Source organism: Dreissena polymorpha, chromosome 15 (assembly GCF_020536995.1).
Source record: "Dreissena polymorpha isolate Duluth1 chromosome 15, UMN_Dpol_1.0, whole genome shotgun sequence".
Taxonomy (NCBI): domain Eukaryota; kingdom Metazoa; phylum Mollusca; class Bivalvia; order Myida; family Dreissenidae; genus Dreissena; species Dreissena polymorpha.
Window position 1 is genome coordinate 14,171,125 of NC_068369.1, and position 27,040 is coordinate 14,198,164.

At 37.5% G+C, this 27,040-nt stretch overlaps 1 protein-coding gene across 1 annotated transcript in view; it reads right to left on the reverse strand.

The window, feature by feature from the left end:
- LOC127860908 (uncharacterized) overlaps positions 1–27,040 on the reverse strand; it is a 345,694-nt gene that overhangs the window by 135,613 nt on the left and 183,041 nt on the right. Inside the window, exons 69-74 of the mRNA XM_052399220.1 lie at positions 26,860–27,030; positions 24,980–25,150; positions 24,168–24,347; positions 9,328–9,504; positions 8,573–8,749; positions 2,498–2,671 (exon numbers count right to left, since the gene is read on the reverse strand). Coding sequence (XP_052255180.1) covers positions 2,498–2,671; positions 8,573–8,749; positions 9,328–9,504; positions 24,168–24,347; positions 24,980–25,150; positions 26,860–27,030 — 1,050 coding nt within the window. The remainder of the gene's footprint in view (positions 1–2,497; positions 2,672–8,572; positions 8,750–9,327; positions 9,505–24,167; positions 24,348–24,979; positions 25,151–26,859; positions 27,031–27,040) is intronic.

The window sequence follows — 27,040 nt, forward strand, 5'->3', positions numbered from 1 at the left end:
GGCTTATGAAACATGGTCTGTGACTCAATGACCCCGAACATGTGTGAAATTTCAATTGATTAGAAAATGTTGCATGTTTACCTTAACCAGAGACTTACACAGACATTGACGCTTGGTTGAGTGGGAAGAATAGCTCCAACATTTTTAAGCTTAAAATACATGTTTTCGTTGAAAAGAAATTCAAATGAAAATTTCTAGGAAATAGCTGTATTACAGTTAAAATGAATGTGGGCACTCTCAATATATGAGCACAAGTAATCATTAGACCTCTCTCCAGGCCAAGGTGTCACTACATGTACCAACAGACCACTCTGCAGCTACATGGACCAACAGACCACTCTGTTCTACATCTAAACCACTCTGTTCTGCATCTAAACCACTCTGTTATACATGGACAAAAAGACCACTCTGTTCTACATCTAAACCACTCTGTTCTACATGTACCAACAGACTACTCTGTTCTACATCTAAACCTCTCTGTTCTACATGTACCAACATACCACTCTGTTCTACATCTAAACCACTCTGTTCTACATGTACCAACAGACCACTATGTTCTACATCTAAACCACTCTGTTCTACATGTACCAACATACTACTCTGTTCTACATCTAAACCACTCTGTTCTACATGTACCAACAGACTACTCTGTTCTACATCTAAACCTCTCTGTTCTACATGTACCAACATACCACTCTGTTCTACACCTAAACCACTCTGTTCTACATGTACCAACAGACCACTCTGTTCTACATCTAAACCACTCTGTTCTACATGTACCAACATACTACTCTGTTCTACATCTAAACCACTCTGTTCTACATGTACCAACAGACCACTCTGTTCTACATCTAAACCACTCTGTGCTACATGTACCAACAGACCAATCTATTCTACATCTAAACCACTCTGTTCTACATGTACCAACAGACCACTCTGTTCTACATCTAAACCACTCTGTTCTACATGTACCAACATACCACTCTGTTCTTCATCTAAACCACTCTGTTCTACATGTATCAACAGACCACTCTAATCTACATCTAAACCACTCTATTCTACATGTACCAACATACCACTCTGTTCTTCATCTAAACCACTCTGTTCTACATGTATCAACAGACCACTCTAATCTACATCTAAACCACTCTATTCTACATGGACCAACAGACCACTCTGTTCTACATGTACCAACATACCACTCTGTTCTACATCTTAACAACTCTGTTCTACATGTACCAACATACCACTCTGTTTTACATCTAAACCACTCTGTTCTACATGTACCAACATACCACTCTGTTCTACATCTAAAGCACTCTGTTCTACATGTACCAACATACCACTTTGTTCTACATCTAAACCACTCCGTTCTACATGTACTAACAGACCACTCTGTTCTACATCTAAACCACTCTGTTCTACATGTACCAACAGACCACTCTGTTCTACCTCTACACCATTCTGTTCTACATGTACCAACAGACCACTCTGTTCTACATCTAAACCACTCTCTTCTACATTTACCAACATACCACTCTGTTCTACATCTAAACCACTCTGTTCTACATGTACCAACATACTACTCTGTTCTACATCTAAACCACTCTGTTCTACATGTACCAACAGACCACTCTGTTCTACATCTAAACCACTCTGTTCTACATGTACCAACAGACTACTCTGTTCTACATCTAAACCTCTATGTTCTACATGTACCAACATTCCACTCTGTTCTACATCTAAACCACTCTGTTCTACATGTACCAACAGACCACTCTGTTCTACATCAGAACCACTCTGTTTTACATGTACCAACATACTACTCTGTTCTACATCTAAACCACTCTGTTCTACATGTACCAACAGACCACTCTGTTCTACATCAAACCACTCTGTTCTACATGTACCAACAGACCACCCTATTCTATATCTAAACCACTCTGTTCTACATGTACCAACAGACCACTCTGTTCTACAGCTAAACCACTCTGTTCTACATGTACCAACATACCACTCTGTTCTTCATCTAAACCACTCTGTTCTACATGTATCAAAAGACCACTCTGATCTACATCTAAACCACTCTATTCTACATGGACCAACAGACCACTCTGTTCTACATGTACCAACATACCACTCTGTTCTACATCTTAACAACTCTGTTCTACATGTACCAACATACCACTCTGTTTTACATCTAAACCACTCTGTTCTACATGTACCAACATACCACTCTGTTCTACATCTAAACCACTCTGTTCTACATGTACCAACATACCACTTTGTTCTACATCTAAACCACTCTGTTCTACATGTACCAACAGACCACTCTGTTCTACATCTAAACCACTCTGTTCTACATGTACCAACAGACCACTCTGTTCTACATCTTAACCACTCTGTTCTACATGTACCAACAGACCACTCTGTACTACATCCTAACCACCTTGCAGCTTAATTGACCAACGGACCACTCTGCTCTACATTGACCTACCAACCACTATGCAGACGGGCGGCAGGCCAGACCACTTCCCTGTGTCCTGACATGTCCTAACCACTCCACTGTCTGGGTTAAAGCCTCTGTTGCATTTGTAGACCGCCTGGCTGCCATATGTGGACTGCTCATACTCCACCACTCCTGATGTTGGTGACATCAGAGCTCCACAATCTGTGCAAACAAAGCTTCTGTGTTTTAATGGTTTCCTTTGAGTAAAATAATAAGAGCCATGTTCTGGAAAAACAGGGCTTAATGCATGTGCATAAAGTTGTGCCTCAAGTGGTGCCCCAGATTAACATGTGCAGACTGCACATGCTTATCAGAGATGACACTTGTCACTATTGCGGACTTTTTGTTTAAAGAAAGTCTCCTATAAACAAAAATTCCAGTCTAAGCGGAAAGTAACATCCCTGATAAGTATGTGCAGCATGCAAAGACAGTAGTAATGGGCAACTCTTAACACTATGCATTAAGCCCAGTTTGCACAGAACAAGGCTCATAAAGTTAGCTTTAAGAAACAGTTTATTTTTTATTTTTAGAAACAGTGACCTTTATCTTGACGCGGGCATAGATGCATTTTTCTATGAAATAGCATTTGAAAAAAACAACCTGTAACTAATCCAAGTTAACGCCTTTTAAAAATGTTGCAATGTGATGTCTAGTTTTACAGTGATCCTTTCTCCATATAATGTTTTGTATTGGCAATAATTAAATAGTGGTATGGACCTTCTCATTAGTTTTTGTTGGCATGTCATTAACCCTTAATGTAAGTTGGTTATCTCTTGTGTTTAGACTTCTTTAGAAACCAAGCAACCAAGAAAAAATTTATTCGTCAAAAAGTAACCCTTAACATAAATTTCATTTCAATGCAAATGTATTCTCAAAACTTAATGAAGGGTAAATCTACATTTTAACATGAATGTAATTTGCCACCCATTACTGAAGTGTTCTGCAGTGTCAGAATGAATTCCTAAAAAATTGAAACTTAATGTAGGATAGTTCTCCCAGGGCATGTACTCCATTCCAATCAAATATACAAGAGAAACTTTATTCTAATTGCATTTTACTTTTTCCCACATAGATATGTTTTTTGACGCATTTGTAGTCCTTTAGAAAGTAACATTTAATTAAATAACTTTATTACTAAATTCAAGTTTTAAAAGCTTCATTTCCAACCCTTAGTTATTGATGAGCAGCAAATAGCATACAACCTGAACTGGTTTCATGCTGGTTGCAAATGCCATTTTCACATTGCTTTTTATGGGGGAAAGGATTAAATTACCCTTACCAAAATGACTTACTCCCACTTATATGCGGCTTATGTGCGAAGTATAAGGGAGTTATATGCGGTTTATAAACCACTTATAAGTCGCATATTAGCATTCAAATATCTTGTATAAGTGAGATATAAGTCTAAGGCAGTTATAAGCGAGATGTAAGTCTAGAAATGTTCCGCATATAAGCGGCTTATATGCGGTTTATAAACTGCATATAACTCCCTTAGAACATAGCCAAAACTATCCACTTTTTTCTTTCGCTTATATGCGGCTTATACACCGCTTATATCCAAGCAACAAACTGACTAATCAGTTGACATTTTTGTCACATGAACCAGATTGACCAATCAGAGCAACACAATACAATTACAAGTTTAAAATTTTCAGACAAACACTGGTGTGTGTCTTTTTAATGATTTGTAACAATGATGCCAAATAAAGAGGTAAATATATACATCTTTCTAATCAGATACAGTGTATGTGTGTGTTTTATTGTAATTTAACAAAATAACACATTCATTTTAATAAAAATGGTATTAAATTAGGTCATAGTTTGTCAAAAGTGGGTGGGGTAATGGTCAGTGTTTTCTTGAAAACAATGTCATAAACTCAATACAAGATAAGTATTGATGCAAAGCATCAAAGGGCGTCGGGAATTTCAGTGTAAAAGGCACTCAATGAAGTTACATGGAACAAATTTTTTTCTACTGTAAAAATTATATATTGGCCAAATATTTTAAACAAAATAGAAAAAGATACTGGTATAACCATTATCTATAATTTTGTGTTATAACCCCCAAATAACCATTATTTATGATGTTGTGTTATAACCCCCAAATAACCATTATCTATGATTTTGTGTTGTAACCCCCAAATATTTCATAGTTCATTTTATTAACATTGGTTTCCTTTTTTTACTGGCATCTGTGTGCAGTTTTCATTAATGGAACAGAACTGTGTAGGTTTTAAAAAATCTGCTTCATCTTGTAAGCGTAATTTCATAATTTTCTCAACTTCAAGGGGAGATGATTTTGAACTTATTCTTAATAGGGGTTGAGTACTCATTGATATGAAAACACTGTAAAAGTTTGAAAAAAAATTGAATGAAAACTGTAAATTGCATAAAGAAGCTGCATTTCACGATACTTTGAAATTCAGTAAAAGATCATAATAGATTTATTGCTCCGATATTCATCATTTTCAATAGGGTTCCAGTAATACTTATATAAAAACACTAACAAGTTTGGAAAGATCCAGACGAAAGTTGTGAAATCTTTTAAATAAGTGGAAATTGTTTATTTTGTCAAATTTAATAGAAACAAAATTCTGGACTTATTGTCCCGATGTTTCTCATTTTTAATGAGGTATAAATGCTCATTGATATGAAGACACTGTAAGTTTGGAAAGAATCTGATGAAAAATGTTGACATAATCACCTAACCAAGCAGTTTTTCACTTTTATTTTTAAATTCAAAGAGACATAATTCTGGACTTATGGTCCGATATTGCTCATTTAGAGAGTTTGGGTTGGGTCCTCATTGATAAAAAAAACCTGTGCAAGGGAACAATCGGATGAAAATTTTGGACTTCGAACAACGATTTCAAAATTTCTCAAATTCTAAGGAAGATAACTATGGACATAATGGTGGGATAATGCTTAAAGGCCCATACCACCTGGATAGTAATATGTGTCTCGCTTCGCGCTCTAAATGTGGTTTTTAAAAAAACTCCGAGGAGTGCTTAACTCTAGGGAAACGGGTTGCTTGAACACAGCTCCTCCTTGATAAGCGGCTGCTTCCTTTATTGCAACTCATTGTTACAATCAATAAAACGTGTCGCACTTAGCGCTCTATATGTGGTAGGGATAGAACTAAAGGCCTATGATAGACAACCATAAAAATACATGGATAATATATGTGTTGTTTGCATTTATTTTTTAATATAAAAACACTTGTATTTTTTATAAGATATTTAAGTGAAGTAAGAAATTTTAATTAACGTTGTCACCACGCAGCATCCATTAATTATAATAAAAATGTCCAATTGTAGTAAAATGGATTTAAAACTGTCTACATAAAATTTATTATATTTATTAACCTGACTGAAAAAAATTGTCAGCCGCCGAACTGTTCCGTTTGTGCCGGAACCCGGGATTGAACCGGGGGCCTTTAGATTAGTTGCGAAAACAACTTCAGTCTAACGCTCTCCCAACTGAGCTATTTCGGCTGGCATCATTTATGTACTGCTATTTGTTGAAGTTGTGTATAGCGATTGTTATTATATGTCTATTAATAAACTAATACATTGCACATTTTCGTACCACTACGCCTTCCAATACTTGCTTGCGCGATAGGTCGTCAAATATCGTACTACATCGATTCTCCACTAAATAAGCAAATTAGAAAAAAATACAAAATAAATATATTTTGAATATGTTTTGTTTTTATACAAAACCAGAAAGTTTCGCGTATTTGCCCAGTCCCTGTGATCTTTCCCCTGTGATCAGTTGTGGATCAGTTATTAATTAAAACAATTAGCTTTGCATTATTGGCAATAAATGTTGTAATAAATTTAATAGGCACAAATGCAGTACTTATTTACACTAATTTACTTAAAAAATCACCACTATGCATTATATTCTTAAAACAAAAATATATACATTGATCCGTAAAATAACTTCTCCTCCCATAAGCGAAAAAAAAAAGCATTACATACTAGTCGCTGCTCTCCAGAGCGACGCCAATAATAATTGGTAAGATTTATCTATTTTATTAGATAAAATAATGATATATAATTAAATGATGTCCGTCTGACTAATAAAATGTTGTCTTGATTTCGAGTTTGTTTGTTTTCAAGAAGGTCTATTTGAGCGCATGACGTATAACATGTAAGAAATATTAAGTGATGAAAGTAATATTTGATCGCCCGTTAAGTGACACATGCTATTGTAAGTTATTACTTCTTTTCTAAATATATTTTAAAATTTTATTGGTTGCAATACACTCGTTGAAGGCTTATCTATTTAGTTATGTAACATATTCAAAGCATGATAAATTGAATAAATGGAGGTTATGACAAAACAATTTTTAACAGGTTCCCCACCCACTTGCAGGTGTGATAAACCCTTAAACTGATAAAGTAGCGAAATGTTCTGTTGCTGTGACGGGTAAAAGTTTTCCGGCATATGCCGTATTTAAGCTCTACTGGCAAAAGGCCAAAAGTGGTATGGTTTCCGTCGTCCGTCCGTGGGTCCGTTCGTATAAGCGGCTTATATGCAAACTGCTCAATGTCTTTATAGCTCACATATAAATCGCTTATATGGCGCATATAAGCTGCTTATATGCAAACGGCTTGATAACTTTACAGTCCGCTTATAAACCGAATATAAATCGCATATAACTCGCTAATACCCCGCTTATATGTATCCAATTTTTATATACGGCTTATACGTCGCTTACATCTCAGTTGCATGTAAATTCCCAACATGCGGTTTATAAGCGACTTATATGCGAAACTTGTAAACCCCTTATATGCGAAATATAATTTTTTTGGGTTAGGGTCTAACACACACATTTCCTAATTTGTTAAGATGCTCAAATGGCAACTCAACTAAGTGATGAAGGCAAGACACAATTACATTTCAGAAAAGTTGATATTAAACAAAATTAATGAGTGATTTCAAAATAAAAATTTCATAGGTTTCAATCATACAAAGATTATTTTGTCCAGTAAAGTACAAACAAGTCATTTGGGAGAGTTTATAAGATCTTTTAATACAAATAACTTTCTCTTGCAGAGAATAAAACTTATTTATGTACAAATATGCACAATTTCAGCGAATCCCACTTATTGGTTATGATTTATTCATACCACACATAGACACAAACATGTTGGTATCAGCTTAAAGTTGGCTGTAAAGGAATATCTTTCAAGAAAAAAAACAAACTTATGATATCACTATAAGATAGTTAATATATATATATTTGTTAAATTCCTTAGTCATATTTCTGTATTGAGAAAAAAAGGGTGGCATCATTAAGTCATATAAACTACCTTTAAATATAAATATCTTTAACCTAAACTTTTAATTGTTATCATTTTAACAACGAATATCACTACTCTAGGCTCAATAGAATACATAAAAGGTACCAGGAAGGATTTTTTTTATCGGTATCTGCAACATACCAAAACTAGATCTTTTAAAAGCACATCCAGTTTTAATTTCCTAAGCCTCACCAGATAAACTTTCTCCATACCAGCACCAATCAGGAATTCTCCATAGCATAAGATACTATGAGCCATGTTCTGGGAATATTATGAACAAGAGATTGCCAAGCAATATTGTCCCCTACCGGTGAAATCCACCATTGTCAGTATTTTTTTATATAGGAACTAAATGCAATGACATGTATAATCTCCATATTGCCATCTATCCATGTTTCAAGTTTCATGAAAAAATATGAAGAACTTTAAAAGTTATCACATGATCCAGAAAAGTGGGACAGACAGACTGACAGTCTGAGGGACAGACAGAGCACAAACCATAAGTCCCCTCCGGTTTCACCGGTAGGGGACAATAATGCACAGGCTTTTCAGGGACAACACTTTCTGTCTTAACAATTTTTTTGTCTAGAAGAAAATCCATTTAAATGAAAAATTCCATTCAAGCGGAAAGTGTCTTCCATAATTAGCCAGTGCAGAGTGCACAGGCTAATCAGGGATGACATTTAACGCACAGAATTAAGCCCAGTTGTCCCAGAATGAGCTCTATTTTTTTTTCATCCCTGCCGCCAACCTGTGATCCTGCATGTTGGTTGCTGTCCGGACCAGGTGCCATCTGCCTGACACCGTCTGGCTCCATTTGCAGTGGATAGCTGGTACCCGACATCACAAGTGTATGTGGCCACCTGACCAAATGTAGTGTCGGCTGCAACAACCTTGCCATTGGGGGGGTTACTGAGGCCTTTACAGTCTGAAAACAAGTGCATGGTACTTAACCACTGAGCCATAGAATAAGGTTATTTCTAACAAGAGCTGTGTTTGTGAAAAACAATGCCCCCTACTGCGACACTTTGAAGCCATGTATTTGACCTTAAAGGATGACCTTGACCTTTCACCAATTAAAATGTGCAGCTCCATGAGATATACATTCATGCCAAATATCAAGTTGCTATCGTCAATATTGCAAAAGTTATGACCAAGGTTAAAGTTTTGGGACAGAAACACAAATACAATGACAGACACATAGAATGACAGACAGACAGACAGACAGGTCAAAAACAGTATACCCCCGATCAATTGATTCGGGGGCATAAAACTGCATAGTGTTGTCCCATATTAGCCTGTGCAGACTATTCAGGCTAATCTGGGATTGACACTTTACGTACACGCATTAAGGCCAGGTGTCCCATAATGAGGCATTAACGCAGGGTACTTAGCGACTGTGCTTTGTGTGTCTCCAAAGGAAACAGATGCCCTACGCCACTCTGTTGGTTGTCAAAGTCAGTATGCCAATGTATCATACTCAAGCGCAGTACACAAAGCACCCACCAGTGATTCTACACATGGGTGGAGAGTGTGACCATTGACCATTGGCTAGGCAGCTTAGGGTGCTAATCCCGAATATCCCATAACCCTCATTACAGATGTACACTGCCTGCTGACTGAAGGTGGTTCCTCCATCTGTACGTACTGTGGCATTGCCCACTGTGGCTGGGAGACCACAATCTGAAGTGAAAGACGAAGGCTCTGTCAATTCAAAACTTGCATTTGTAAGGTGAATGTTACAAATGATATTATGAACATGTAAACACCAGATTTAACAAAGTAAAAACAACTTTGCGCAAGCACACAATGGGAAAGATCCTTTTGAAACATTAAATTTTCAGATATAATAAGAATATCATTATTATAAGCGGGACATAAGTTTTTGTTTTGTGGGTTGATAGATTCACGAAATCAACACAAACACATCAGAAAATTAAAACAAATATCCAAAATATTAGATAAAAAATTAAAATGAAATATAAATAATTTTACAGCATTCATTAAAACAAATTTTCTTAAAATAAAATTCATTTTAATTATTAAATACTTACCTGCTATCCCTAGCTACACCTTTCTAGGTGGGTTAACTTCTCCAGAAATCTTAAAGTGCCGAAATTCGGCCACCTCTCCCACTGAAAACAAATTCAGGTTAAACATAGTACAATGTAACCTAACCGGAAATCAATAACCGTAACTCATCTTACTTTTCATACAATTATGAAAACAAGGGACAAAATTGTCACAAAACCAGGTTTTCATTGTGAAAAAAAAATCTGATAAAGGGAGAAAACTCAAACTGAACTTTTGAAATGACCAAAAAAAATTAACCCCCTTTGTAAGTTTTTTTTTTTTTAAATCTATTTTTAGTCGTGGCGACCTTGACATTGGAGATATTGACGTGATTCTTTCGTGGGACACACCGTCCCATGATGGTGAACAAATGTGCCAAATGATTTTAAAATCTCACAATGAATGACATAGTTATGGCCAGGACAAGCTCATTTATGGCCATTTTTGACCTTTGAACTTAAAGTGTGACCTTGACCTTGGAGATATCGACGTAATTATTTCGCGCGACACACCGTCCAATGATGGTGAACAAATGTGCCAAATGATTTTAAAATCTGACGATGAACGACATAGTTATGGCTCGGACAAGCTCATTTATGGCCATTTTTGACCTTTGAACTCAAAGTGTGACCTTGACCTTGGAGATATCGACGTAACTATTTCGAGCGACACACCGTCCAATGATGGTGAACAAATGTGCCAAATGATTTTAAAATCTGACAATGAACGACATAGTTATGGCCCGGACAAGCTTATTCCGCCAGCCCGCCAGCCCGCCAGCCCGCCAGCCAGCCAGCCCGCCAGCAAGCCCGCCCGCATTCGCCAATCTAATAACCAGTTTTTTCCTTCGGAAAACCTGGTTAATAATATAACGATAAGCGGGGTTGGGAGGTGGGACTTACCGATGGCAGGTCAGTATTTAATGATTAATTATCACGCATGAGTGGTCAAGTGGTCAAGTCGTGAAATCAATAGCGGGGAATAAAATTGCTAAATTTACTTAAATTCTTGGATTTTTTTTCGTGTAATTTATTGTAAAATGGAGAGTCATGACGAGGAAAATAGTGGTGACAGTGTTGATGAAGGTGATTTTGACGTTTGTGAGGACATATCTCTAAAAAATCGTTTCGTGATTTCGGACAAAGGAGAAAATGGCGGGAAATGGCAAGCCGTGACAAAGAAAAGAAAAAAAGCAAGTAGCAGTAGTAGTGACAGTTTTGCTAACTTGTCGACAGATGAAAAACTCAATTGTATCTTTGACCAGATTAATAAACACTTTCAAAAGATAAATGATGTAGAGGATGAGCAGCGTGCATGTAGGAAAGATGTTCAAAATGTACATCAATATTGTACAGAACTTGAAAACAGAATTATTGATATGGAACGAATGTGTGAGCGACAAGAACAAGCTCTGTGCTACATATCTATATATATTGAAGCTCGAAGTATGAGGAACAATCTAGTATTTTTACAGTATCACTGAGAGGTTGTCAAATAAATATGGAAACAAACATCTTATTCTTAGTTTCTTGCAAAACGAGCTAGATATTGACACTGACGAGATTTGTACAGAAAGAGAGCATAGATTGGGCAAATTATCACCACACGCATACAGAGGAGGTATTGATTAGAAAATGCCAATAATCGCAAGACTTAGAGACTATTGTGACACAGAAACCATCATGAGAAAAGTGTATCTCCTTAAGAACAGCAGGTTTGGGATTGACCGGCAATACCCAAAAGAAATCTCAAGTGCAAGATCAACGCTGTACAAATCTGAAGAAGCAGTTAACGCCAGAGCAAACAGAAGGAATGTACAAATACGTTATCTGCCCAGATTGTATATCGACGGCAAGTGTCAGACATGTTCCCAGATTGGTATGAGGCAGAACTGGTGGGGTAAATACGCATAAGAAAGAAAATGGTGGGCAGAAAACGAAATCGAGAATTTATTCTAACGAAACGATCATAGACAGTGTAGAAAATTCTGTGTTTACCGACGAAAACGATACTGGGTCATCAATACAAAATAGCCACGCCCACAAAAATGTAAACAGCCCGGAACGGAGGTCAAGTTCGTGCGACAATAACAACATGGACGAGACACTACAAAGTGAAAAAATCTGCTTACCCGATTCTGCACCAACTACTCCTTATAGAAATCCACCGAAATCGAACACTAACACACAATCAAGAAGAGGTTCGATGAACGAGGGCGTTAAACGTGTACAATCTTCAAAAACATCGGGAAAACCCATCACTACGAACAACGAACAAGGTTTGGATACACAGCGTGTAAACAATGCTCATAGCACGGGGCTAAAGAAACTTTCTGTGGAATCCCACGAAATCGTAACGAGAGACAGTATTGGGAATATGAAACGAGACGGAGAGGCAGAAAGCGTTACGGGACTGACCAATCAAAAAGCAGGAAATAAATAGGACAGCGGGGTCAATGAAGTGAAAATATGTTTACTAAATGTACAAGGACTAATAGGTAAACAGTATAACAAGCTTGACAGTTTAGAAATGAAAACATTATTTAATAAATATGATATCTTATTATTAACGGAAACATGGTCCAATGATTATTTTAATTATAATGTCGAAAATTTCACTGCATACATTTTACATAGAAAAGTTACACTAAAAACTTCAAAAAGAAGCAGATGAGGAATTATCATGTATATTAATAACAAGCTTAAAGATTATGTCCAATTCATTAAGAGTACCAGTGATTGTATACAATTGATAAAGATAGATGGTAAATTGTTTGAATTAGATCATGATGTATTTTTATGTTTAGTTTATAATTCACCACAATGTAGTGGAAGACAGTACCTTGTTGATCAAAGTGTTGTTTATTTAATTTCAGATGACCTACTGCACTTTAATAATGTGTATAATGAATCATGTGAATTCTTGATATGTGGTGATTTTAATGCTAGAGTTGGTGAGAAACCAGATTTAGTTTTAAATGGTAATGTTCATGTTTGCCTAGAAAATTTGTTACCAGATGATTATAATCAAGATGTTTATTTGCCAAGATGTAATTTAGATAAAACTATAAATGAATATGGTATGTTACTGCTGGATTTTTGTAAACTGACAGGGTTAAGAATAGTGAATGGCAGACTTGGGTCAAATAACAATATTGGAAAACACACATTTGTATGTACACAAGGTTGTAGTACTATTGATTTTGTTTTGTGTAAAAGTAATATGTTCCCATATATTGAAAAAATTGAAAATTTAGAACCAAATATTTTATCAGATCATTTTGCTGTAACTTTTAGCATTAAAAGTAAAGTTTTGCTTGATATTATTGCTGCTGATAAAACTTTAAATAATGCATTTGAAAATGATGATAAACAATTACCATATTTGTATAAATGGGAGGATGAAAAGAAAAATGATTATATTAATGCATTTAATAGTGACTGTATAAGAAATACATTTGATACACTTTGTTTCAATATTGCACAGTCTCAAAATAATGGTGATTTAGATGAATGTTTAAGCTCGTTTTGTTAAGTTATTGAAAATATAAGCTCACCATTATTTAAAAGGCATTTTACTGACAAAACATGTTTTGGAAACAATAAGGATGCAGCATATATTAATGATGAATGTAAATTTTTAAAACGGAGTTATTATAAAACCCTGAATGCATACAGAAACTGTCCTACAAATGAAAATAGAAAAAAAATCGGTAAAATCAAGATGTATTTATAAAAGTACAATAAGAAAAAGAAAAGTATTTATTACAAAAATCAGGCACTGAAACTAGAAAATGCAAGACTAAGTAATGCAAAATTAAATTGGAAAATGTTAAGAAATACTAGTGTTAGAGATAATAAACACAACATAAAAAGTAAATATTTTTTCTAACTATTTTAAATCAATAAAGGATCCAAATTCTTTATTTTACCAACCCGATGAAGATATTTTATTTTTGAAGACAGATATTTGAATGGTGAACTTAATATAATGTTTGATGAATTAAATGTACCATTTTCTGGCCAGGAAGTTATGAATGCCTGTAAACAAATACACAATGAACAATCACGTGGTCCTGATTATCTAATCAATTAATTTTTTTAATTTGGACTTCATAGTTGTAGCTTTTTAAAAGTTGTGTGTACTTTATTTAATAAGCTGTTTGAAAATGAACATTTCCCTGAAATGTGGTGTGAGGGTTTTATTGTACCATTATATAACAAGAGCACCGCCTTGCGGGTGCAGACCGCTCATCTATTTTCTTTTCAAAGGTGAAGGGACTCTCATTTTCAATCACAAAGGAGGGAGGGGTGGAGTGAAGAGGGGTGCATTGTGTGGGGGTGTGGACATTTATTACATTATCTTCCAAAAATGCGAAAAAAAGGAAAAAAAATCGGGGGGGGGGCGGGGGGTGGGGGGGGGGTGGGGGGGATGGGGGTGGGGATTCTTGGGTGCGATGGTTGGACGGTATTTCAAACATAAAATAATAAAAATAAATATTTGTGTTTTTTAACCGTTTAAAAAAAAAATTGGGGGGGGGGGAGGTGAGGTGGGGGGTATAGTGTGAGGGTGTGGTTGTAATTTGTGAGATGATCTTAATAAAAAAAATAGGGGGGGATTCGGGTGGGGGTGGGGAGAGGGGGGGGGGGTGGGGGGATTCTTGGGTGCGATGGTTGGACGGTATTTCAAACATAAAATAATAAAAATAAATAGTTTTGTTTTTTAACCGTTTAAAAAAAAATTGGGGAGGGGGTGGGGTGGGGGGGGGGGTATAGTGTGAGGGTGTGGTGGTCATTTTTGAGATGAACTTAAAAAAAAAAAAATAGAGGGGGGATATGGGGGGGGAGGGGGGGGGGGGCACGGGCGATGGTTTGGGTGGAATCTATTGTGGTATGTCAGGTAAGAGTAGTTTTGTCAAAGTATCAATCAAATTTAATCATAAATAAAGAAGTTATGGCAATTTTAGCAAAATTTAATAATTTGACCTTGAGAGTCAAGGTCATTCAAAGGTCAAGGTAAAATTCAACTTGCCAGGTACAGTAACCTCATGATAGCATGAAAGTATTTGAAGTTTGAAAGCAATAGCCTTGATACTTAAGAAGTAAAGTGGATCGAAACACACAATTTAACCATATATTCAAAGTTACTAAGTCAAAAAAGGGCCATTATTCCGTAAAAATGACATCCAGAGTTATGCAACTTGTCCTTTTACTGTACCCTTATGATAGTTTGCGAGTGTTCCAAGTATGAAAGCAATATCTATGATACTTTAGGGGTAAAGTGGACCAAAACACAAAACTTAACCAAACTTTCAATTTTCTAAGAATAAAGGGCCCATAATTCCGTCCAAATGCCAGTCAGAGTTACATAACTTTGCCTGCACAGTCCCCTTACGATAGTTAATAAGTGTTGCAAGTATGAAAGCAATAGCTTTGATACTGTAGGAATAAAGTGGACCTAAACACAAAACATAACCAAATTTTCAATTTTCTAAGTATAAAAAGGGCACATAATTCTGTCAAAATGCCAGTCAGAGTTACATTACTTTGCCTGCACAGTCCCCTTATGATAGTTAGTAAGTGTTTCAAGTATGAAAGCAATAGCTTTGATACTTAAGGAATAAAATGGACCTCAACACAAAACTTAACCAAAATTTTCAATTTTCTAAGTATAAAAAGGGCACATTATTCTTTCAAAATGCACGCCAGAGTTATCTAACTTTTCCTGCCTAGTCCTCACATGATAGTAAGTAAGTGTACCAAGTTTTAATGCAATAGCATTGATACTTTCTGTAAAAAGTGGACCTAAACGCAAAACTTAACCAAAATTTTCAATTTTCTAAGTATAAAAAGGGCACATAATTCAGTCAAAATGCACGCCAGAGTTATCTAACTTTGCCTGCCCAGTCCCCTCATGATAGTAAGTAAGTGTACCAAGTTTGAATGCAATAGCATTGATACTTTCTGAGAAAAGTGGACCTAAACGCAAAACTTAACCGGACGCAGACGCCGACGCAGACGCCGACGCCGACGCCAAGGTGATGACAATAGCTCATATTTTGTTTCAAAAAATAGATGAGCTAAAAATGGAAGTAAGAATGATGTTAACAACTACAGGGAGTTACATTATTAAGTACATTTGGGAAATTATTTACTAAAGTCATTAATAATAGACTGAATAATTGGGCAGAAAAATATCATGTATATATAGAATCACAGGCAGGTTTTAGACAAAACATGGGTACTATCGATAATATTTTTGTATTACATGGTGTTATTAATTATTTACTTAATGAAAAAAAGAGAGTGTATGCTGTATTTGTGGATTTTACTAAAGCGTTCGATTATTTGGTTCGAGATATTATCTGGTATAAACCTTTGAAACTAGGAGTTCAAGGAAAAATGATAAATATTATTAAATCTATGTATGTAAATGTGAAATCAAGAATCAAATTAGGTAATAGAATAAGTAATGAAGACTTCTTTTTTTATAAGGAGTGAGACAGGCTGAATCTTTATCACCGTTCCTTTTTTCTATTTATTTGAATGATATTGAGGAACATTTTATGTTAAATGGTTTAAATGGGATTGATATTGGAATGTTGAAATTATTTCTGTTACTATATGCAAATGATATTGTTATTATGGCTGAATCGGAGGAAGAACTTAATAAAGGTTTGTGCTTGTTGGAAGAATACTGTGATAATTGGAAACTTTGTGTATATTCAAATAAAACTGAAGTTATGATTTTTAAAAAAGGGGGGCAATTAAGGAGGAATATGAATTTTGCATATAAAGGCGAGGTTATAGAAATTGTAAAATCCTTTACATATTTAGGAATTGTATTTACCACAGGAGTATCATTTCCAAGTACTTTTGAAACTTTTGCTGGACAAGCTTCAAAAGCGGTTTTAAAATTAAATGCATATTTACTTAATTTTCCTTCAATCAATATTCAGACCAAATTACAGCTATTTGATCAACTTGTTTTACCCATTTTAAATTATGGCTCAGGAATATGGGGCTTAAATGAATCCATGACACTTGAGAGAATACATTTAAGTTTCTGTAAAAAATTATTAGGTGTGAAAATTCAAACTCAAAATAATTGTGTGTATGGAGAACTTTGTAGAACATCCTTAATCGTGAGACGTGCAGTTAATGTAATAAGGTATTGGCTTAAAGGTACCCAGTTAGAAAACCATAAATATGTTAAGTGTATATATTTACATATGTGTAACATTTTGATAAGTAAACCAAATATGCACACATGGACAAAAGCTGTTTGTAACTTGTTGCAGTCCTTGGGATTACATTATGCATGGATAAACCAAGAAGTAGGTGATGAAAAGTGCTTTTTATCTTTTGTTAAATCCGGATTAAATGATGCTTTTATACAAAATTGGATGTCTGAACTGAGTAATTCATGGAGAGCAGTAAGTTATAATCTTTTTTGTAAATTTGAATTCCAGCCTTATTCAAATGATGTTACTTTTGATAAGTTTAGGTTTGAAATTGTGCCGACTAAGAGTATCCTCTCATAGATTAAATATAGAGCCAGGCAGATGGCACAAACCAGAATCTATACCAGTCGAGGAAAAAAATGTAAACATTGCAATGTCTTGGAGGATGAATTTCATTTTTTGTTTGAATGTTCCTTATACAAGGATATTAGACAAAATACATAAAGCAATATTACTGGAAAAGACCAAATATTCATAAATTTATAGAGTTAATGCAATCTGATAACCAAATAATTAACAGAAATTTAGCATCTTATATTCATAAAGCATTTATCCAAAGAAATGTCTATAAGTATTATTTTGAGTAATTTGCATGTCAGAAAAGTTGATTCTCGCTGTCAATAGCGCTTTTTATGTTAACATTCTGTTGAAATACATGTATCTTTTAACAATGCATGTATAGAACATAATATAGTTGTATATTATCAATCATGTCATGAACTTGTATTTATTGATGACCACTTGCATGCATTTTGTTTGTATAAAATATTCAACATACATGTGTTTTCATGGACTGTAATGTCTAATGTATCTTGAATAAACCAAACCTAATAATTAAAATGAATTTTATTTTAAGAAAATTTGTTTTAATGTCATAAATACATACCTGCTATCCCTAGCTGATTTGTAGCTGTGGCGGGAGGTTCTCGTTATATTTTCCCATCACAACAAAAACCCATACTCAGGTTTTTCAGCCAGAGATAGTAGAAATGTGTCCTCATACAATCTTCGTTAGTACAGAATCGTACTTAGTTTCTGAAAAGGACCAGTACATTTACGCCACGGAAGAAACTACCATTTGAGCAACCACAAGATGACCCAACATATATAAATTGTCCTGTTGACACTCAAGAGAATAAAGATAGAATGAGGAAAAGGTGGTCGGATTCCTCCAGAAAGCAGCTTGAAGCACTTCAAAAAGTGGAACATTATTAATATACGTCCACGAAGCCTAAAGAGCTCTTAATTCATGCGGACTGATCTTAAAAAGGGATAAATCCCTAGATGAGAGAGATGAATACGCCTTCTTAATAGTCGAGGCTACCCAACGAGAAATCGAAGCCGCAGACACATCCCCCTTTAACGGAATGAAAAGTATCTTACGAGAACCTCGAATACACTTTTCTCTTTTAAGATAGAGTTTAAACGCCCTGACTGGGCAAAGAAGTCTATCATAATCTTCATGTCCACAAGTATTAGAAAGACTTGGAACATTGAAAGGTTAGAAGCCATAGAGGGGAGTTGATATTTAGCAAGGAATCCTGGCTGACATAACAAAGTTACAGATCCATCTGAGGAATCATAACGAAGATGACAGAGCATGAATATCACTTCTCCTTTGGCTGAAGCCATAGTAAGAAGAAAAACTGTCTTCCAAGATAGAAACTGTAAAGAAGCTAGATCTAGAGAATCACGAACACAAGCCAAATCCCATTTAGGCGCAAGTGTACGAGAAACAGGACGTTTAAGTTCCATAGATCGAATCAGTTCCAAAATCGCTGGATCAGCATAGACTTGTGATGATTTAGTAAATGCCAATTTATGCGAAATCATAGATCTTTATCTTTTGATGGAGCTAAGAGAAAATATCTTATCATCAAAAAGATAGATGAGAAAATCCGCTATGCGTCTAGCAAAAGGATTGAGAGGATCAATTTTCCCTCGAATACACCAATTAGAGAAGAGTTTACATCGAGCATCATAGACTGCTCTAGTGAACTTTCTCCTTGCAGAAGCAACGAGGGTTGAGGCCCTGACAGAAAAGCGTTTCTTCTGCAGAGGTTGCCTGATAACGGCCAGACGTGTAAGTGGAACATTGCTGGATCCGCATGAAGTCTGCCTCTTGAGACAGACGATCTGATCTGTGAGGAAGTGTCCTGGGATAATCGTACAGGAAACTGAGAATATCGTTTAACCACGATCTTCTGGGCCACCAAGGGGCGATCAGGATTATGCTACACAAACTCACCCTGATTTTCGCAAATATTTGGAAATTCAGAATGGAAGATAAGCGTAAGCGTCCAATTGGCCCCAATCGAACAAAAACGCGTCTACTGAGCACGCTGCTGGATCGTAAATCGGACTCACATACAGAGGGAGTCTGTGATTGTGTCTGGTTGCAAAAAGGTCGACCATAGGATAACCAAACATGAGAAAAATCTGATTGGTCACTTCCTGATGTAGTGTCAACTCCGATGGAAGTAATTGGTGTTTGCGAGACAACCATCCGCCAGGGCGTTGAAACGACCTGGAATATATTAGGCTAGAAGAAAAATGTTGAGCGTCTTGCAAAGAACAAGTAATTCCTTGGTTTCCAGATACAGGGAATGAGAATGTGTTCCCCCTGTGCCTGAATGTAAGTCACAACTGATGTGTTGTCTGTTGACACCATCACACAAGAGTCTTGATATTAACTCCGGAAGAATTGAAATCTGCGATAACAGATTGTCCAGAGACCAATTCCAACAAACTGAGAGGTTTGTAGTTTCTAGTCCGTTCATTATGCTTAGGATTAGATAAATCCTTAGGTACTTTCCACAGTTCTCCTCGTTTTGGAATGGTCTTATTAGCCGATTCCAACGATTCAAATGCTGATAAAACAGTAGAACCAAAAGGAAGGCGTGTATCAATACAAGAAGCATCCTAAGAAAGCCTGTTGGAATCAAATGTACGGACTAATTTTTCCGTGATAGAGATCGTCGAATTAATAGACATCTCCGCAGGTATTGGGCAATATACGTCACCAAGATTTTGAAATATAATTTCATAGATCCGATTAATTGATGACAATATTTGATCCGTGTCATCATTGGAATCTGCCTCTGAATCGGCCTAATTGTCTACAACACCAGCAGTGTGCAAAGAATCAGCGGAAACAGAATTAGAAATACTAGGCCTAGTATCATGCACAAGATTGCGAGTATCTGGTAATGATGAATGATCATCCACCAAATCAACCACCTGATAATTAAAACCGTAAGAAGACGGTAAATTATCAGCATTGACTGGAACGAATTGTCCATAGGAATCTTGAAGCCATAAAGTGTCCGGATTAGACGATGTCGCAGTAGGAGGTACCGGAACAGGTAGCAACATTTGATAATGTTAAACTGTAAACTGGATCTGGTACATAGGGTACAGCAACATTACAATCCGAGAAAGGATAGTACTGAGTAGAATAAGCGTAGTCAGAGCGACACTGTTTACGTGAAGCATTACGACGAGTTTTATCCAGACGATGCCGAGAAACAGATCGGCTTCAATGAGAATGACGTCTCCAAGAATAACGTCTCCTAGAGTCTCGAGATGATCGGTACCGATCATATCGACGCCGTGAATGAGAGCTACTCAATAAAGGAGATCGTGTACGACGTCTACCTCTATTGTCAGTACTAATTGACGACTCAGATGCCTTTGAAGAAGAAGAGGAGGAGGAATAGTCTGATGAAGATGATCGATGTCTCTTTCTCGATCGATGACCGGTGAACTGTTACCGTTGACCGAAAGAACTGACTGTTGACCGGTCACTGGTAGTATTGACCGGTGACCAGTGATCGGACCGGTCCCTGGTGAACGGTGGTATTGACCGGTGACTGGACCAGTCACTGTTGATAGAAGACCGATGACCGGTGACCGGACTGGTCACCGGTGATCGGTGACCGGTGTAATGGACCGGTCACCGGTGATCGGACCGGTCCCCGGTGACCTGTGATCGGTGATCGGTACAATGGACCGGCGACCAGACCGGTCCCCGGTGACCGGTACCACGGACCGGTGACCGGACCGGACCACGTCATAATTTGACCAGTGTTGTCACCAGGCAATGACCGTATGGCAGCTGCCAAATGTTCCGGCACTGGTCGTATTCCTTGACCAATGCCATTGGGCATAGACCGGCTGACGGTTGTCACCATTTGGTATGATGTTGATCGAATTTCTCACGAAGTTAGCATAGTACGATCTCCATCTTGCCCTATACCCGATGACTGATGTTGCCAAATCTCGACCGTAGGCAGTGGTAGGAATGATAGGAGGATTATCATGCACCAAATGATGATTCTCCTGTAACGAAGAACGACTATCCGCAAAGTCGACACACTGATAATTTAAACCGGAAATAGACGGTGAATTATCAGAAGTGAAAGGTACATATTGTCCAAAGAAATCTTGAACCCATGTGTCACGCAAAGACGGAGTAGTAGCCGGGAGTTTCCGACTAGGAATAGTTGAGATACCCTCGGTGCAGACAAAACAGCCGTTGTGATGAGATGAACACCAGAATTGAAGGGCTGTGAAATCAGATCATTCAATGCAACATGTGTTGACATCACACTGGGAACCGGTCATAAAAGTTGGAACGACAATGCTTCAGTGAAGCTTGTCTACGACCTTTATTCTTGTGATGCCGATATCTAGAACGGCTACGACGCCGAGAGCTAGAACAGCTATGACGGAAATAACGTCTCCTCGAGTATCGTTTCCGTAATTACTAGTATCAAGATGATCGATAATGATCATAACGATGCTGGGAATGAGGACTGCTCGATGAATAAGAGCATGTCCGACGTCTACATCTATAATAGGAACTAGTCGACGACGAATGTGCATTCGACGACGAAGAAGTGGAATAATCCAATGAAGTAGAACGTCTGTTTCTGATCGTTGACCGGTGACTAGCAACTGTTGACCGGTTAATGATCGGTGCATGTTGACCGGTGTCCGTTCGGTAGTATTGGCTGGCGACCGGTAGTACTGACCGGTGACCGGACCGGTCAACAGTAACAGATTACCGGTGACCGGTGAGTAACCGATGACGGGTGACCGGTGTCCGGTGGGTCGGACCGGTCATCAGTAACAGATGACCGGTGACCAGTGACCGGTGGGTCGGACCGGTGACCGGACCAGTCTCCGTTGACCGGTGGTTCGGACCGGTGACCGATGACCGGACTCCGTTGACCGGTGGGTCGGACCGATGACCGGTGGGTCAGACCGGTGACCGGACCGGTCTCCGTTGACCTGCGACTGGTTGGTCTGACCGGTGACCGGACCGGTCCCCGATGACCGGTGAACGGTCATTGCCCGGACCGGTCCCCGGTGACCGGTCCGGTACACGGTGACGTACCGGTCATATGACCAGCGTTGTCACCGGATAATGACCGTATGGCGGGTGCCAATTGGTCTGGCATTGGTCGATGTCCTTGACCAATGCCATCAGGCAAAGACCGGCTGACGGTTGTCGCAATATGGTCTGATGTTGATCGACTTTCCGATGTAAAGTACGATCGCCATCTTGCCTGATACCCGGTGACTTTTTCTGCAACATGTCATCTGTGGTGTTCAAAGTCACCGGGTATTAATCCACTCTTGTATCTGTGACCATCATGTAGTCGATTTTATGAAAGACAAGAGCAAAACATATTCAACAATAAACTGGTCACAGACCAGATTATCATACGGTACATAAAATCATTATTTGTCCATAATGAAATTAATTAACATTCATTATTATTATTGTAAAAGAGAAAGTCAATAGTACCTATAACCTATAATACGACTGCCGAAGATCGTAATTTAAACAAAGTTTAATTCAAACAGATAATAATTCAAATGACCATTATTAATATTGTCATATGGAAAGTAAAATCATTATTGCACACAATGGCAAATGATAAACATTCTGTCAATGCATTAGAAGAACACGCTATGCACGATCTTGTAACACATGAGAAGAATATTAACACAGTACACATCTTCTCAATTACTTATTGATGAAGATCACGATAAGTACGTGCTCATGTACATGAGCAGGTACAAACACCCAGCAAAGCTGAAAACAATTAAAGTTATACGCCGTGACTGATGCTGCAATTGATCATCTGACGTCTGCTGTAAAGTCACCGGGAATTCTCATCTGATGAAGGTTCATCTGTACGTTTTCTGCTTAGAAACGTTCTGCGACGAATTGCTTTCTGCCACGTCGCATCGTCTCACGCACTACAAACAGAGCATTTGTGTTCAAAGGAACAATTAGTGCATGACAAACAAGTCTTATGGAAATCCCACAAAGCCTTAATGTGTCCACACGAATCTCTCGTTTGTAAACTCATTCTTATTCTGAAAGTATAAAAAGAAGCGAATCCGCGTACGAAAACATTGCTAAAAGAACAAAATAATTGAAATAATCAGTTAAACAAAGTATTTACATGTACAAAATTGTCAATAACTTGTTGACAAAAATCACGAAATCCTCGTGCTCAAATCATGAGCACATGGAAAAATCCGGCAAAAAGTGAAAAACTGTGAATTATCAACGAAATAATACAAAAAAAGATTTCTGAATGGAGAAGAAACGATAAATTATACAATTCATCAATTTCAAACCCAATTCCACAAGCAGAATTGAACTAAAAGTCCAAATGTAAAGCCGATAGAAAATGGCGATCTGCACGGTGTGTCTCAAGAAAAGTAAGATGAGTTACGGTTCTTGATTTCCGGTTAGGTAACATTGTACTATGTTTAACCTGAATCTGTTTTCAGTGGGAGAGGTGGCCGAATTCCGGCACTTTGAAGATTTCTGGAGAAGCTAACCCACCTAGAAAGGTATAGCTAGGGATAGCAGGTATGTATTTATGACATTAAAATAAATGTATTGACAAATGAAAGCAGGTTGGATTAAAAATATGTTTTGAATGTCCCTTTTCAAGTTATTGTTTTTGCCATTTGTGGTCGTTATTGCAGCTTTCAATATCACCTCTTATGGTGCACCGTGTCTGCTCTGATGGTTCCCACTTTCCTGCTTCCCCACAATGTCTGGATACGGGACCAAATATCTGGTACCCGGTCTCACATGAGTGCTGTGCTATGCTGCCAAAGATGGTTCCCTGTGTGAGGACCACAGTGCCCTGACCAACATCTGGAGCTGGGCCACAGTCTGAATAGCAAGGTGGTTGTCATAGAAACCAGTTTTGGGAAACAATATAACAGTGACTTTTAATACAAATATTATAAGACCCTGCCATTAAATATTATAAGAATTGATATACATTCAATATAATCATAAACACTGTGAACGTTACAGCAATCATTTCCGTGGAGTACTTGTTAAGTTCAGATCAAATGGTTAATTTTATGATTATTCGCAAAAATTAATGCATTTTTGAAAAACTGGACATGTTTTACTATCACTTTTTTTCTTATTACATATATATGTATAAATGAACAGGATACCAAAAATAACATTATAAATTATAAAATCTAGCAATAGATCTATGTATATTATTGTAAAAAAGATTGACACACATGAAAATGATTTGAGTCATTTAACTCAGCTTTTATATTTTGAAGCATCAATATCTAGGTTTCAAGTTTTGCAAATTAAAAGGCCTCTGTCAGAAAAACTGGACTGAGTGCATGATCATAATGAGTTTTCTCAGATTAGCCTAAGCTAACTCATTATGCTAATTCACTAAGCCCAGTTTTATTAAATTCATCAAATTCACCTATTTTGAATTTTCAAAACATACAAATTATGGAACTATAAATGGCCAATGTCCTTTATTCTACCATGGATAAGACACAAGGTGTTTGGTATCCACTGTGCCTCAGGGCCACAGGTTAGAGAGCTGGATCCGTTGGTGTAGTATCCTTGGTTACACTGTATCGTTATTGTGCTGCCAAACACATTTCCACTCATACTGGTCACCTGACCATTCCTCAGGGTTAGGCTTGTGCACACTGTAACCAAGGGGCCACTATTCCTCAGTAACCATGATATACATCAACAGAACATGTAAAAATACAAAAGTATTACTTTATTTATTTTTACAGGCATGCAGGGAGGAATCAAAAAGTCTCCAGAAGTTTTAAACAAATAAGCAAAATGCATCATAATATAAGTGTTTTTAACATGTTTGAGCATAAGGTATTGTAACATTAATTAAAAAATAAATTATAAAAATATTCATTTGTTTTTATCTTCAATTGCATGATACATAATACATATACCTTCTTAAGACAAAAATAAACATTCAAACAAAAAAGATATGGTATTGACACAAACAGGAACATTACTGAATCATCATCACATATGAAGGCCATTTGTCCCTACTTATGGCTGGACATCTACCAATAACCTTACAGAAAAAAAACACTAAATACAATTTTTTGAAGTATGGGTGGGTTACGTGACTATATTTACTGATGGCTACATAGGTTAGTGGGGTAACATGACTGATGCTTTCTGATGGCGACACAGATGTGTGGGGCAACATTACTGATTCTTACTGATTTCTACACAAATGTGTGGGGTAGCATGACTGATGCTTACTGATGGCTACACAGATGTGTGGGGTAACATGACTGATTCATACTGATAGCTACACATATATGTGGGGTAACATGACTGATGCTTACTGATGGTTACACAGGTGGGTGGGGTAACATGACTCATACTTACTGATGGTTACACAGGTGGGTGGGGTAACATGACTGATGCTTACTGATGGCTACGCAGATGTGTGGGGTAACATGACTGATGCTTACTGATGGCTACACAGATGTGTGGGGTAACATGAGTGATGCTTACTGATGGCTACACAGGTGGGTGGGGTTACATGGCTTATGTAAACTGATATTTACACAGGTGGTGGGGTAACGTGATTGATGCGTACTGATGGCTATACAGATGGGTGGGGTAATACGTTTGATACTGCCTGATGGCTACAAAAATGGGTGGGGTAACATAACTGAAGCTTACTTATTGCTACACACAGGTAAGGGACAACATTACAGTTACTAACTGATGTCTACAAAGAGTGTGGGGGTAACATGACTGATGCTTACTGATGGCTATAAAAAGTATAGGGGTAACATGGCTGATGCTTACTGATGGCTAACCAGATGCATGGGGTAACATGACTGATGCTTACTGATGGCTATACAGATGGGTGGGGTAACATGACTAATGCTTACTGATGGCTACACAGATGGTCGGGGTAACATGACTGATGCTTACTGATGGCTACACAGATGGGTGGGGTAACATGACTAATGTTAACTGATGGCTACACAGATGGGTTTGGCAACATTAGGGATGCTTACTTATGGTGACACAGACAGTTGTGGTAACATGACTGATGCTTACTGATGGCTACACAGGTGTGTGGGGTAACATAACTGATTTTAACTGATGGCTACACAGGTGAGTGGGGTAAGATTACTGATGCTTACTGTTGGTTACACAGATGGGTGGGGTAACATAATTAATGCTTACTGATGGTTACACAGGTGGGTGGGGTAACATAACTGATGTTAACTGATTGCTACACAGGTGGGTGTGGTAACATGACTGATGCTTACTGATGGTTACACAGGTGGGTGTGGTTTACATGACTGATGCTTACTGATGGTTACACAGGTGGGTGTGGTAACATACTGATGCTTACTGATGGTTACACAGGCGGGTGGGGTACTCCAGATACCATCCTCCCTGCAAGTAATCAGCCTCTCCCCAGCCAACCGGTACCCGGTGTTACAAGTGTAGAATCTTGTACTGCCATATACTGTGCCTGTCCCATTAGAAGTACTAAATGGGACAGAGGGAGCGTTCCCGCAGTCTGAAATCAT